This window comes from Schistosoma haematobium, chromosome 5 (genome assembly GCF_000699445.3).
Source record: "Schistosoma haematobium chromosome 5, whole genome shotgun sequence".
Lineage (NCBI taxonomy): Eukaryota > Metazoa > Platyhelminthes > Trematoda > Strigeidida > Schistosomatidae > Schistosoma > Schistosoma haematobium.
This window is the reverse complement of record NC_067200.1, coordinates 6,289,788-6,304,799: the sequence shown is the minus strand read 5'-3', so window position 1 is coordinate 6,304,799 and position 15,012 is coordinate 6,289,788. Positions and strand designations below refer to the sequence as shown.

Genomic DNA, 15,012 nt, shown 5'->3' with positions numbered 1-15,012 from the left:
AGTAAAATCCAATACAATCTACAGTGAAGTGTTACCAACCGTAATAAACATTACATTTAATCATCATTCAAAGACTGTTATCACAACTATCTTCCTTCTATATTTTCTTGTTTGTTCTTGATAATGTTTATGGAAACGATCTGTAATTTTTTTTTCTTTTTAAAGAAAACTTTGTACTAGACAATTTGTTGCCATGTATCGAGTGACCTTGAACTAAATATCATAAACATTCTTCGTAGTCCAATAATCAAGGTTAATTGGGGGAGAGAGAGAGAGAGAGAGGGTAATGGAAACAAAACAAATACAAATAATTAGTACTACATTCGAATAATTTGTCTGTATTATTTAATGTTTTATTACAGTGATTACCATTTTCTGATGTTTATTTGAATAGATAGATAGATAGGCATAGAGATTGTTTTCTTTTATAAAAATGAGGACAATAAGAAAAAATGATTAGTATGCAGAATTCAGACAAAATGTGAACTTTGAATTAGTTTCTTTTTGTTGTTTTTCGGGAGAGAGAGAGTGAGAGCGAGAGAGAGAGGGAGGGAGATAGTGAGATAGAGAAGTATTCTGAAAATGAATAATTTATTTTCCAATAAAATGTAGCGAACTTTTTTTCACATCAGAAAAACAAGTATTCGGTTATTTTCAGAATGGGTTTTGTGGAAATTTTTAGAAATTTCACAGATTGAAATCATGTGTCAATTGAAGCTAGACCATCATGGAAAACCTGTTGTGAGCACTGGACGGCCGTTTCGTCCTAGTATGGGATTCCTCAGTAGTGCGCATCCACGATCCCGAACCCCTCGAGATTTGAACTCAGGACCTACTGGTTTCGGTTATTTACTTTAGAAACAAGAATGGGTGTTTTTTTTTGAAGATTTTACATTTCATATTTTAAATAATTTGTTTAATAATTTGTTGCTAAGGTGTCCTACAATAGGACAAAACGGTCATCCAGTGCTTCTAGGTTTTCCATGATGATCTAGCTTTAATTGACTCATGATCTCAACGATTAATATTTGTTCAATAGTTTTTTTGTCAGTAGGCTAGACTCTCAACTCGTTTGTTTTCTTATTCTGGTTATAATAATCGGAGTTTTTATACACCAATAACACATTTATGTATATTCCATTAACTGTACAAATAGATCATCCTGTCAGAAAAATTATCTTACTTCAAGGAATTCACCAGTATTCAAATAGACTGTTGTTTAAGGACAGTAAACGTATATTTTCTTGTTGACAATCAATTGTACGATGTATAGGATCCAAGGTTCATTCAAAATTGTTATTATTAACCATATAAATTAATCGTATTGAAAGCTGAGAGATACAACTTTAATTTGTCTTAATACATTTGCTTACTAAGTTACTTACGCCTGCTATCCGTTATGGAAGAGCATAGGCTGCCAACAGCATTTCCCATCCAACTCTGTCCTGGGCAATACTTTCAAGTTCTTTACGGTTGCTATTCATCCATTTCAGAAATGTTTCTAAGTCACAACGCAGTGTGTTCCCTTCAGGATTCTAAGTTAACACTTTTCACGTGATGCAGTTTGATGATTTCCTCAATGTGTATCCTATCCACTTCCATTGTCTTTTCTTAATTTCCTCTTCAGCTGGAAGCTGGTTTGTTCTCTCTTACAGCAGGCTGTTGCTGACCGTATTCGGCCAACGGACATTGAGTATCTTGTTCAGACAATTGTTTGGAAATACTTGTATATCTTTGATGATGGTTGTCGCATTTCTCTAAGTTTCAGCTCCGCATAGTAGAACTGTTTCGACGTTCATCATGAAAATTGTTACTTTGGTATTGGTTGACAGTTGTTTCGAGTTGCATACATTCTTCAACTGTAGGAATGCTTTTCTTGCCTTGACAATCCTCGCCTTTACGTCCGCATCAGTTCCTCCACGTTCATAGATGGTGCTGTCCAGGTACGTGAAAGATTTCACCTGTTCCAGAGCTTCTCCATCAGTTGTGGTTGTGTTGGTATTCTCCGTGCTGTATTTGACGATGTTGCTCTTTCCATTTTGTATGTTGAGAACTACTGCTTCAGAGGCTTCGGTTGCACTGGTTGTTTTGACCTGCATTTGTTCGTGTGTATGGCATAGAATGCTAGGTCATCTGCGAAGTCCGAATCGTCCTGTCACATTCAAACTATCCATTGTATTCCATCCTTCCCCTCATATATGGAGGCCTTTATTACACAATTTAGTTTTATACATTATTTAAGGAAGAAAATTAGAAATAACTCACAGTTCCATACATTTCGTTCGCCAAGAATGAACCATTTTTATGTACTCTTTTGAATTACAACTTAATTGTCTAGAGATTTAGTGCTCAAATGAAAACCGAAATTTGTCGATTCACTCCTTCGAGATAGGATCATAGATGCTTTGTTCTGAGGAATCTTATACATTCACGTAACAGTGCTTCCTGGTTTTCACTTGTAATCTAGCTAAAACCAGTCCTTGATGTAAACTCTGATAATTTTGCAATCCGCAAAAATTTTTCAGATAAGTTAACTATAAATGGGAAACATTTGATAAATTCTGAAAAAAAAATGCTTTAAAATCCAAACAAAGTTCAGTCTTTGTCGGCATATGTACACCCTCTATAACTAATATAAACCAAGTTATTCAGAGTAGATGAATATGTGGCTAAAGTGGAATCCATGACGCACATTTTGTCTTAATTACGATATAAATACTATTTCTGTTCAATGCGTATAAGGCAATAAGCACTGGATTAGAGTCATGAAGTGAACGTCACCATAGAGAAGCAGGTATACCTAGCTAGTGAGTTCTATGTAAGACAAAACTCACAGTCTGTTTCTCAATGATGGACATAACCCTTCCCACTTATCAATACTTATTTGTGAAGACATTTAAAATGGATGAGAATATAATAATAAAAGTGATTCTTAAACTAACTTTGAGGAAATGATTAGCTTCCCTTGAAAACGGTATTAGATAATGAATAGAATTAAAATGAGTTAAATAATTTGGCTTGATTCACCAACTTTCATGATATTTTAGGGACTCATAAACTCAACTCTAACTCTTCATTATGATATTTCATCTCTAACCAAAACCTTTCTTATTAGATAGATATATCTGTTTTCATGAGTTAATATTCATACCTGAGCTCGAATCCAGAACCATTCATTACAAACAACCTTCAAGTTTTGTTGTGAATATCAACATTAAGTTGTAAGTATATATATTCAAATGTCAACTTTCAAATAAAAAACAATTCTATCACCTGAATTCCACTATTATCTATCATCCATCTAATCTAACTAACTTATATTATAACTTGATTAGATTCCATGGCATGAACTAATGAGAAAACATAAAACATTTCTAATAATATTCATCTTAAGAATATTCTTTCATTCTTTTATATTAGAATATTCCATGTAATTAGCTAATAGAATATGATTTATCTCATGGATTATACATGTTGTTTTGTTAAGTTTGTCATAAAAGATACATAATTCAATTATATCAATGGAAACAAAGTAGTATATCATCGTTATAATTGTATATCACTTATAGAAACATAACTATTTGTTCCTTTTGTTGTTGTTGTTAAAAACACGAAGTTCATTAAAAGGATCTCTTTTCAACGAATTTATTATTAAGATCTACAATCGTATATAGATATATATATATGAGAATTATTTTCTTAAAGTATTAGTTCCATGAGGAAATATGTACAAGGAATAACTGTTGAAGAGTCCCACAATCGGACGAAATGGTCATCCACTACTTCCAGGTTTTCCATAGTAGTCTAGCTTTAGTTGACTCATAATCTCAACCATTGAAATTATAAAATACATTATTCGTAATTATATTCAATTAACTAACAAATATGAACAAATTATCTACATCAGTCAACTGATTAAAGATGAGAAATATGAAATGGAATTAGGCTATTTAATTATATTACAAAAATGGTTTGAAACATGTAAAACAGGAAGTTCACCGAGGGGATCTGTTTTCAACGTATCGATTATCACGGTCTATAATCCTATATAGATATATATATATGAAAAGTGTTTCATGTTAAAGTACTAGTTCCGTGAGGAAATATGAACAAGGAATAGCCAAGATGATGTAATAGGAAGATTGTATCTCAGCAACTAATATCAAATTTAAGCATTCTTAACAATGATTGAATAACCTATTTAGTATATAGTGAACCAAAGAACCATGTACGTAATTATATTAGATAATTTTGATACTTAATTAAATTTCCTTGAAAAGGCTTGAACCAGATTAATTTCAGAAGGGGTTTTGTAGATATTATTATGATAGGTCCTGAGTTTGAATCTCGCGAGGTGGGATCGTGGATACGTAATCGTATATAGATATATGAGAAGAATTTTGTTAAAGCATTAGTTCCGCGAGGAAATATGAACAACGAATAACTGTTGAAGAGTCCTACAATCGGACGAAATGGCCATCAAGTGCTTCCAATCTAGCACTTACTTTTCATTGACACTTGTAAGATATCACAAAAAATCTTGCCTTTTCATCCAAGATTTGATACATAAAGACGAAACTAGTTGCAATCAACTAGCTGATTGTCAACGTTCACCAAATGGAAGATACTGAGAGTTGAATAAAGGGTATTTCTAGAATATATTTCATGACTGGTTACGAGTTAAATGCCTATTAAATGGTAATTTATTGTAATATTTAGAAATTTATGCTGAGAACACATAGTTTTAATAGTTGAATTTATGAATCAATTAAAGCTAGACCATCAATTAAAATCCAGAAGTACTGGACGGGCATTTCATCCTAGTATAGAACTCTTCAGCAGTGCGCACCCACGATCTCACCCATGGAACTCGAATCCAGGATCGATCAGTCTCTTACACGAATGATTTACTTCTAGACCACCAAACCAGCGGGTATCTAACTGTGTTTATATTTAAGTAGTTTTATAATGAAAAAGTATCATTTTCACTTTTACTGTCCAGTGACTTCAATATTTCCGAATATTTGAACCTATAGGCTAAGATTTAAAGCACTTAGAGAAAAATGATGCTGATTCACCTTCATCATCGTTTTTTATCAAATTTGTGAAAATCACATTCTTATTCAGAATCTGTTATTTATTACTAAGACACAAAAGCACCTTGTCCATATCACCTTACCATTTAGAGGTGAGTCAAATAGTCTTTCATTGAAACAAGTCTGAAAGCAGGTGTTAACAAAAATTATTCTTGAAATTAAAGTCAAAACCGATCATAAAATTGATCCTAACTCGGCTTTCGTAGTGTAAAAAATGTTAAATAGCTTATACTAAGATTGATCTAAGTCTTGACCATACGAAAATTCAAACCCCTCTGATGTATTCAAAAGCAGTTTGTTCTTATCTTAAACCTACCCTAGTAATATGAGTTTATTATCCAACATGGTGAGTTTTCACATGGACAGATAGGTCCTGGGTTCGAATCTCGCGAGGTGGGATCGTGGATGTGCACTGCTAAGGAGTCCCATAATAAGACGAAACGGCCGCCCAGTGCTTTAAGGTTTTCTGTGGTGGCCTAGCTTTAATTGACTCACGAATTCAATTATTAAATCATATTATTTTCTCTATCATCTTTATCTTTTTTCACAACCCCTCGCATTTCTATTCTAACTGACCTTTGATTTTTAATGTACAAATGTTCTTAACAACTATATTATATATAATGAGATTGTTCCCAATTTATTGCCCTGATAATTATGACATAAGCAAAGATGGATCGTGGCTAACAGTGGAATTTTAGGACGAGCGTTTCGTCATATTTTGAGCTTGTCAGCTGGTTTTACCTACATCTCAGAATTGATACTCACTGCGGGACTCGAACCCAACATCTTTCGCTTCAAACGTTATCGCGTAATCCATCTATCTACTTAGTTCCGATAACCGATTCAGGTAATATAGAGGCAGTCCGCACAGAATGTACATATGCCAACAAGAGACTGATCAACTGCAGTCTTAAATAACAATCAGAAGATACAAGTAAACAACACCTAATGAATTATCACATAGTTCTGATAAACTTCAACTTCTTATTACACTATCTAAATTCACTAAAAGGACTAATTAGTTTAAATCTTAGATTAGACATACAAGGTTATAATATGTGTGCGGTATTAAAAACACAGAATGTACACAATGGATATTTAGATAAGAAGTTATCAAGCATGTATCTCACTTCACTTTTCAATGGATCAGTTACCATGTATGCATGTATATATGTATGTATGGGTGTGTATGTGTAAATGGTTAAATAAATATTTGATTGAGATCATGAATCAATTGATATTAGATTATCATTGAAAACCTGGAATCATTGAACTGAAAATAAATATTTACTTACCGTTTTATGATTGATATGATTTCAACTTATACAAGCCAACTAAATATTACAATCGGTTTTTAATCAAGATATATAAATTCAAGATTACAACGTATCAAACATACATTGAGTTAATTAGAAAAAGTGATTTAATCCGTAACAAATTCAATTTTACAGTTGAATTCATGAGTCAATTGAAGCTAGACCAGGAATGAAAAACCTGGAAGTCCTAGTATAGGACTCCTCGGCAGTGAACAACCGAACCCAGAATCTAAGATCTTGCGCTCGGACACCTAAACTCGAGACCACCGAGCCAGCGAGCGTTCAACAATGTTATTGTCTAACTTAAATAAATTCAACATTTTGCGCAACCCTTAGATCCATTGTCAAAGATGAATAACGAATTGGATTCCATTGGTCACAGTTATCCACCTCATACAATGAATGAATGGTAGCCCTAAATCAAGGATCAATTGAAGTTAGATATTAACATCGTTGGATGCTGGCCGGTTTAGTTGTTTAGATTTTAAGCGTTCAAGAGCAAGACCAAAGGTTTTGAATCCGAATTTCGCGTGCTAGATCGTGAATGTGCACTGTTGCAGAGCCCCATACTAGGACGAAACGGTTATCTAGTGCTTTCAGGTTTTCAATGGTCATCTAGCTTAAATCGACTCATGAAGTTAACTGTGGATATTTCATAACGGGGAAAGCTTTTTTCCAAGTACATTGTATAAAAGTCAGAAGGAAATTAGCATTACTATTATGACTTCATAAATTGTACCGTATTATGTTAAAACATGCATGGTATTTCATTAAACATTTTGTAAGCTATTTTGAAAGTAGAAAACAAATTATTAGAATTGTAACTAAATATCATGTTTAATGCCTTGATGACTTAAAATCTAAATCTTATATATGCTTTATGGATAAAGGAATGAGGATTCTGTTCCTTTAACGGAAGATTTCAAAATGCAAACACCATTCCGTTGGTCCTTTGCTTTTAAACTCGTCCATTATGTCTTCTGAGTCGTTTTGAACTAGTTGAAAAATAGAGATGACATAACAAATCTTAAATCACTTATCGGTACCACATATAACAAGATTTAATCACTTCTTAATCTATGTTAAAATAGTATAAAAAAATCTAAATTCCCAAGCCATTCTATTTACCAGATTGAAATCATGAATCAATCGAAGCTAAGACCACCATGGAAAACCTGGAATTGCTGGACGGCCGTTTCGTCCTAGTATGAGACTCCTCAGCAGTGCGCATCCACGATCCCGTACCCCGCGAGATCCAAACCCAGGACCTATCAGTTTCGCGCTTGGTGTTTAACCAACTAGACCACTGAACCGGCATCCAACGGTGTTAGTGTTTAACTTCAATCAACTTCAACCAATTCTATTTACGTTGAATCAATAAACTCTAGGATTGTGTATTTGGAAACTGATATGCAGTCTATTTTAATTTCATGGATTTTATTGTATGATCTGCTTGAGTTAATGGAGTTTATCTGATGATTAAATTCCGAACCAATGCTCAAATAAATAATAAATCACTTTCTAACAAATTGAAAATAAGTTTAAGTGATCCTAGTTTTAAATTTATAAACACTGTGAATTAATTTGCCTTCTAAGGAACGACTCAGAATGTTCAGTAGATGAGTGAATCACATTATTTTAAACTACTGAAATGGAATTCAATCATCAAAGTTGATATACGCACATTCATTTTGTTCAATTGATTCAAGTTAGCTGCTTACATACATTGAAATTGAATTACCTATACAAAATGTATTGTCTTAATCAAATACAGAAAGTTACCTTAAATGTACTTACTTACTTACTTACTTACTTACTTATGATTTTTACTCCCAGTGGAGCATAGGCCGCCGACCAGCATTCTCCAACCCGCTCTGTCCTGAGTTTTCCTTTCTAGCTCTATACAATTGTTGTTTATTCTTCTCATGTCTGTCTCCATTTCTCGGCGTTATGTGTTTTTTGGTCTTCCTTTTCTCTTTTAGCCTTTAGGACTCCAAATGAGTGATTAAAACCACCAATAATGCGAAATTATAAAATATCGATAGACAACACCAAATTAATCATTTTGTAATATATCTGACTGAAAAACTATATGATATGGGCTTACGTTTTAATGTAAATTCAGTTCTTCCAACATTCTACGTATGTGCTCTATACTACTTATGTGGACAGATATAATTAGTCTGTAACACCATTCACTAATGGAATGTCTAGCAGTAGAATGTTGAGGAGATTGAACTCAAGAGAGTAGGAATGCAAACGGAGATTAATGGTTATGACAACAGAAATGAAGGAATGGTGAGATCTGTAAAGGATGATTGATTGAAGATGTGTCAATGAATTATTTAATGAATGGTTTTCATATTTCACAAAGACATTCCGTAATTTTGCACTAAATAATAAATCGTTGAACTTCTTGGATGCGAAATCCATGGAATATATATTCTCTACATTAGATAGAACTCTGATACTCAATTTAATCAGCTATCTTTTGGAAACGATGCATGTTTATGATTTCAATCACTGATATCTAGTTACTTTTTATCAACTAATCATTAGTTGAATCCATGAGTCGATGTAAGCTAGACGACCGTTGAAAACCTTGAAGCGCTGGATGACCGTGTCGTCCCAGTATTGTACTCTAACAGCAGTGCACATCCACGACCCCTCATGTGGGACTCGAACCCACGACCCTCGATCTCGCACTTGAACGATTAACCTCCAATTTAGTGTAACTAGGTGTATGTATCTACAAACGTAACCATGGCAACAGAACTATACACTGGTTTATTCGAATATTTAAGATCACACGCGGGACCCAAACCCAGGGCACTTGGTTTCGTGAACGAACGCTTAAGAACTAGACCACTGAACATATGACGAACGCACTGTTAAAAAGTGTAAAATCAACTGATTGAATTCATAAGGAAGTAAAATGTTCGATAAATGAGGATTTCAGATAACCATTTATTTGTTCAACAAGTGTTATTTTTATATCACTAATAATCTAGGCAAAGATGGATAGTGGCTAGCAGTGGAATCCAGGATGCGCGTTCCAACCTATTTAGAACTCGTCGGCTAGATGTACCTGCATCTGAGAGCTGATGTTTACTCCGGGAATCAAAACCCGTACCATTCAGTTCAAATGCCATGGTGTTATCCACTTAGGACCAAATGCGCGTCCTGAATTCCACTGCTAGCCACTATTCATCTTTGCTTATAATGCTTGTGAATTAAGGCTTTATCGAGGCAATATGCGCAGAATGCTCATATACCAATAAGAGACTGATCATTTGTAGTCCTAAATATCAATGGGAAGATTCAGGTAAACAATACCATGTGAACTGATAATCTAGTTTTGAATTACGTCATTTTTACACTCAGACGATTAGAGTATAACCCAATAGATGTTTCAGTTTAAGAGACTCAGTTTAAGTTTTATTGTGAACATGAATACTAGGATCCAAACATCTCCAGCTGATGAATCTCACATGGGACAGAATGTACAGTCTAGATTCTACTACTTACCTTAGTTCATCTATTCTATAAATAATTTTGATAATTCGTACAGTATACACAAACCTCAATAAAGACTACCTAAAAACTCTATTCTAAATGCCAACGTTGGAATAATTCAATTCTTACCAAAAATATACATATATATGCCTTCAAGTGGCGGGGGTGTTGTTTACGAAATTGAGAGGACGCAAAGCGTATGTCCGTCGCTTTAACCGGATTACAAACCAATGGTGCACATGGGCTCTAGTATCCTGTGAGAACAAATGGCGTATCAACCAATCGTTGGTCACTGGCTACCATGGGACTGCATCTCCTCACGATGTTCCATTACCTTGTGGGTCAGACCTATAGGTCTAAGGATCGGGGTGTGGCCCCCCAAGAAAACCAACTGCTTCGGTCTGGGCACCCGGGCAGTATCTCAGTTCTCACACAAATCGAATGAGATTGGTGTGGCGCATATGTATTTCGTGCCTCCTTGTACCAATGTTTATGTGTTTAAATAATAATAAAATTTTTATTATCACTACTAATATTACTATTAGTAATATGCTTCAGTGATTACTGTGGATCAATATGAAATCACGAAAATACTTAATATTGACCTAATGAACTAACGTTTATTCCAAAATATGACTAATTATTCAATTTATTACTTTTGTTTCTACTTCATTGATAGTGTGTTTTTATCTCCAATTCTTCCTTACCCATTGTTCAGTATTTCAATATATAAGTTTCTATAAATTCACTTGGTATTGTTTGTTTGTATCTTCTCATTGATGTTTAGAGCCGCAATTGATCAGTCGCTTATTGGCATATGTGCATACTGTGCGTATTGCCTCGATATAGCCATAATTCACAAGCATTGTATGAAGAGATGGATAGTGGTTACCAGTTGGATTCAGGACGTGCGTTTCGTCCTATTCGGAACTCATCAGCTGGATATAACTACATCTCAGAATTGATGTCTACTCTAGGACTCGAATTCAGTACCGTTCGCTTAAAACACTATCTCGTTATCCACTTAGCTATATCTAGCTGGCGCATCCCAAATAGGACGAAACGCGCGTCCTGGATTCCACTACCAACCACTATCCATCTTTGCATATAAGTTGTCTTGTTTAGTTTTTGTTTGACTGAAATGAATGATTCATTATTAAGATTATCTTTGTTTCAAGTTGATTTCATATGATGAAATAACTTTTTTTCTTACTGTTAACTTCCAGACCAATAAGCTCAGCTAAGAGAACTGAACGTTCTAGGTTCGTTCCCTAATTTGGTCATGTATATCCATTTATGAGAAGCTTAAACCTTTTAGAAAAGAAACAATTGATTATTCCTATCAAGTTTACAGTAGTTGTCTAACTATGGTCAGTCTGCATAAACTATAAAATCCCATTATTATTATTTTCAAACATACCATGAAGAGAGGCAGACCGTTCATCTACGGATGTCGGCGCACCGGAAGGCTTAACATTTCGACAAGCAGTGAGGCACAGACTGTGACAAGTTCTGTGGTACTATGAGTGGAATGATGGCTAGTGCAACTTATTAAAGAGGGAACGAATGTGATGTACGCCACTTAAACGAAGAGATATAGTTAGTATGTATCAAGAATTGGATGTAGAATTCCTACTAATAAAAAAACTAATATGGGGAGAGAGAGAGAGAGATAGAAGAACTGAACCAGATCAAGTATCAACAAAAATAAAATGACGATGGAGTTTTTTTAGGGATAATTCAAGGAATATATCCAAATGGTATATTCAATATATGGTTCTTATATTCTACAAATGTATTGTGCGATTTGTTTAATTTAACCAAGTTTTCATTCATTATGTATGTAAATGCAATCATGGAATTCTTATCACGCTAATCTACTATTGGAATATTAAACAAAACTGGTATTATGGCTCAAATTCTACCATAATATGAAATTGCAAATCAGTTTTCAGTAGATCTATTATAAATGATAACTAAGAAAAGAGAAATAAGATACAACTGATGTTACAGTTTTTCTCATATCATGGTTCTTGTTTCGTTCATTTTTACCGGGGTTTTTTTTTGGGGGGGGGTGGATTTTTTGTTTCGAAAATCATTGATATTTATCTGTAAACAGATCACGAAGAAAAACTGAATAAACTATTGATATTTATGCGTATTTACACATATCAGATTGTGTAATCATGATCATGATAGTAATTTTTTAGTTTTTTTGCATGAAATTCAAATGTCACTGGGGTACATACTATTTATGTCAACAGACATAAGTAGTATGTATCACTAGGCAGAAGCAGAAAACCTGACAACAGCAGTCTATGAAGGACGACTTGAGAAAAAAACAAAACGGAAATAGAAAGGAATTATGACTTGGTGGAAGCATAAAAAATATGAAGAACAAATGGTGGAATATAGTATATGAAGTATTGAATGTATGATTCTCATATTTTACCAAGAGATTCTCTAATTTTGTATTAAAATATGTTGGTTTTCCCCCACTTGGGTCTTCGTTCATTACAACGCAATTGATGAATATTCATTTTATGCTATGTAACTGGTACGTCTACTTGGGACTTGATTCAATCAGAAAGTAAAGTTTCTTGCCATCAAGCAACAAAAATAATTTAGTTTCAAGTAGTTACAGATAATTGAGAAGAAGCGTCGATAGAAAGGTATATCCATAATCTTGAACGAATTGATGTTCCGTCTGTGATTTAAACCCACTACATTCAGCTTCACAGCCATAATGTTAAGTTTGATATACTAACCATGATCTAACTTAGTCAACAGAATTCTATCATCTCTGAAAAACTAGATAAACACAAAAACAGTTAGCGTTGAGTGAAAGCAAGATTATCCGACAAATTGACTCCATCTGTTTTAGAATCCATAAATTGTTTCATTTACTTTCGGTTTAAATAAAACTCTTAATCGAATCATTTTTTTACTGATTCATGAAATAATAGGCACTGTTATACCATGTGTCAATTGAAACTAAACCACCATGGAAAACATGGAAGCACTGGACGGCCATTTCCTCCCAGTATGCGACTTCTCTGTAGTGTGCATCCGCGATTCCGCCTGAGGGATTCGAATCCAGGACCTATAGGTCTTGCGCGCAAACCCTCAAGCTCTAGACCACTGGTTTCAAATCCCAGGAGCAGGATCGTGGATGCGCGCCGCTGAGGAGTCCCGCAATAGGACGAATCGGCCGTTCAGTGCTTTCAGGTTTTCATTTGTGGTCTAACATCATTCAGTTCAGAGGAACACAAATATGCACAGTCTAGTTACTCAACAGTTACACAATAAGAATCTATATATAATATTAGTCTATTCATCGCTCTCAGAAGTTACTCATAATTTAATCTTTACTAGGATATAACACCACTAATTACTTTTTCTCGTGAAAACACTAATTATAAACATTTAGATAAACACAAACCCATGTAAAACCTACTGTAAGTTCTTTATTTTAACAATCTCTGTATAAAATTGACTACTAAGGGGTTAGAAAACATAACAAGGATACTTTCAGAGTTACCTATTACCAGCATGATAGTAATAATTTTATCATGCACAGGAGGTTGACTGATTTAAGTGTGTAGATACAGCGTACACTATATTCTGATTTTAGGTGGATTTTAATAGTTCTCAAGAAGCAGTGAACCTAGTAGCGACATTGAAGGGACTTGAGTCAATCACAACTTTGATCTTACATTAAAGCTGGACGGCGCATATATGAACAGTATGAACCACTTCAATTAACGTACTGTTTTCAACAGTTTTAAATAAAGTTTCATAAAATGTCCACAGATCAGAGATCGTTTGTGTTTGATGTTTTAACATAAACCTCACCCCAGGGATAGAGTAAATTGATGACAGGTATTTACTTTTCATTTGAAGAGTTCTTATTATTCCTTGAATTGTCAGAAACTGTTATTTAAGAAGACGATTATTCATGAAATAGTCTTCATACTAAAGAACATGAGCTGACTAAAAGTTATAATCGTCTAAATGAAAAAAAATTCCCGATACTTCATTATCAAAGGAAGAAAAAATCTGTAACCAATCTATTAAATTTTCATGTCTACACATTAGTTGAATACGTAGTCTTTTCAATTCATACATTACATAATATATCGGGTTTTTTAAGCAAAGTTGGTTAGTGGCTAGCAGTGGAATCCAGAACGCGCGTTTCGTCCTATTTTGGACTCGTCAGCTTGATGTACCTGCATCCCAGAATTGATGTTCACTCGGAGACTCGAACACAGTACATTTTGCTTCAGACGCCATCGCTTGATCCAATTAGCTACTGATTACTGATAGTCACCTGCTTTTGCAATGGGGTGAACTTTATATTTACTTGGTGTCTTTTTATCTGTATCTTCCCATTGTTATTTAGAACTGCAATTAATCAGTCTCATGTTGGCATATGTGCATCCTGTGCGGATAGCCTCTATATAGCCTTAAGTCACAAACGTTTTAAGCAAAGTTGAATTGTGGCTAGTAGTGGAATCCCTGACACGCGTTTCGTTCTATTTGGGACTCGTCAGCTGGGTGTATCAGCAATGAGATTGTTGTCAATTTTTATTTGGTTCTCGATTGTATTTATGTTTGTTTCTCATTGTTAAACCTCTTTGACCCTCTCTTTTTCTTCTTTCTGAATCAATTTTACAGCCACATGAAGGATTTGCATTTACATTAGGTAAGTTAGTTTATAATCAACGAGATTTCATTACATTTATACATTTCTGTAAAACATATGTTGTTTGGCAAATTTTTTTATTTATTGAATTTTTCCCATTAGCTTTCTTTTCAGTGGAAATTAAGTTATTGATGTAATGAAAAAGGGATAGAAAATAGAAAAGTGCTGAAGGTAGTCAGCAACAAGTCCCGGAACTTAGTTCCATGTCAATTGATACTTATCAGTAAGGTGTACTTATAATGTTGTGGGGAACTTATGCTGCATATGAGACTCGAACCAGAGATACCTATCACTTTAGTTGCAAATAATGTCACTGATATATTCAAACTTCAATCCATCTCTTGTAGAGCGGAGATATATACGGTGATTGGCTACA

At 34.3% G+C, this 15,012-nt stretch overlaps 1 protein-coding gene across 2 annotated transcripts in view; it reads left to right on the top strand.

The window, feature by feature from the left end:
• PRSS30_1 (Serine protease 30) overlaps window positions 1-15,012 on the top strand; it is a gene marked incomplete at its 3' end in the record, with an annotated part of 57,243 nt that overhangs the window by 14,303 nt on the left and 27,928 nt on the right. The window contains exon 2 of one of the 2 annotated variants that reach the window (XM_012939328.3): window positions 14,609-14,636. The exons of the other annotated variant lie outside the window; for it this stretch is intronic. Coding sequence (XP_012794782.1) covers window positions 14,609-14,636 — 28 coding nt within the window. The remainder of the gene's footprint in view (window positions 1-14,608; window positions 14,637-15,012) is intronic. 2 annotated transcript variants of the gene reach the window in all.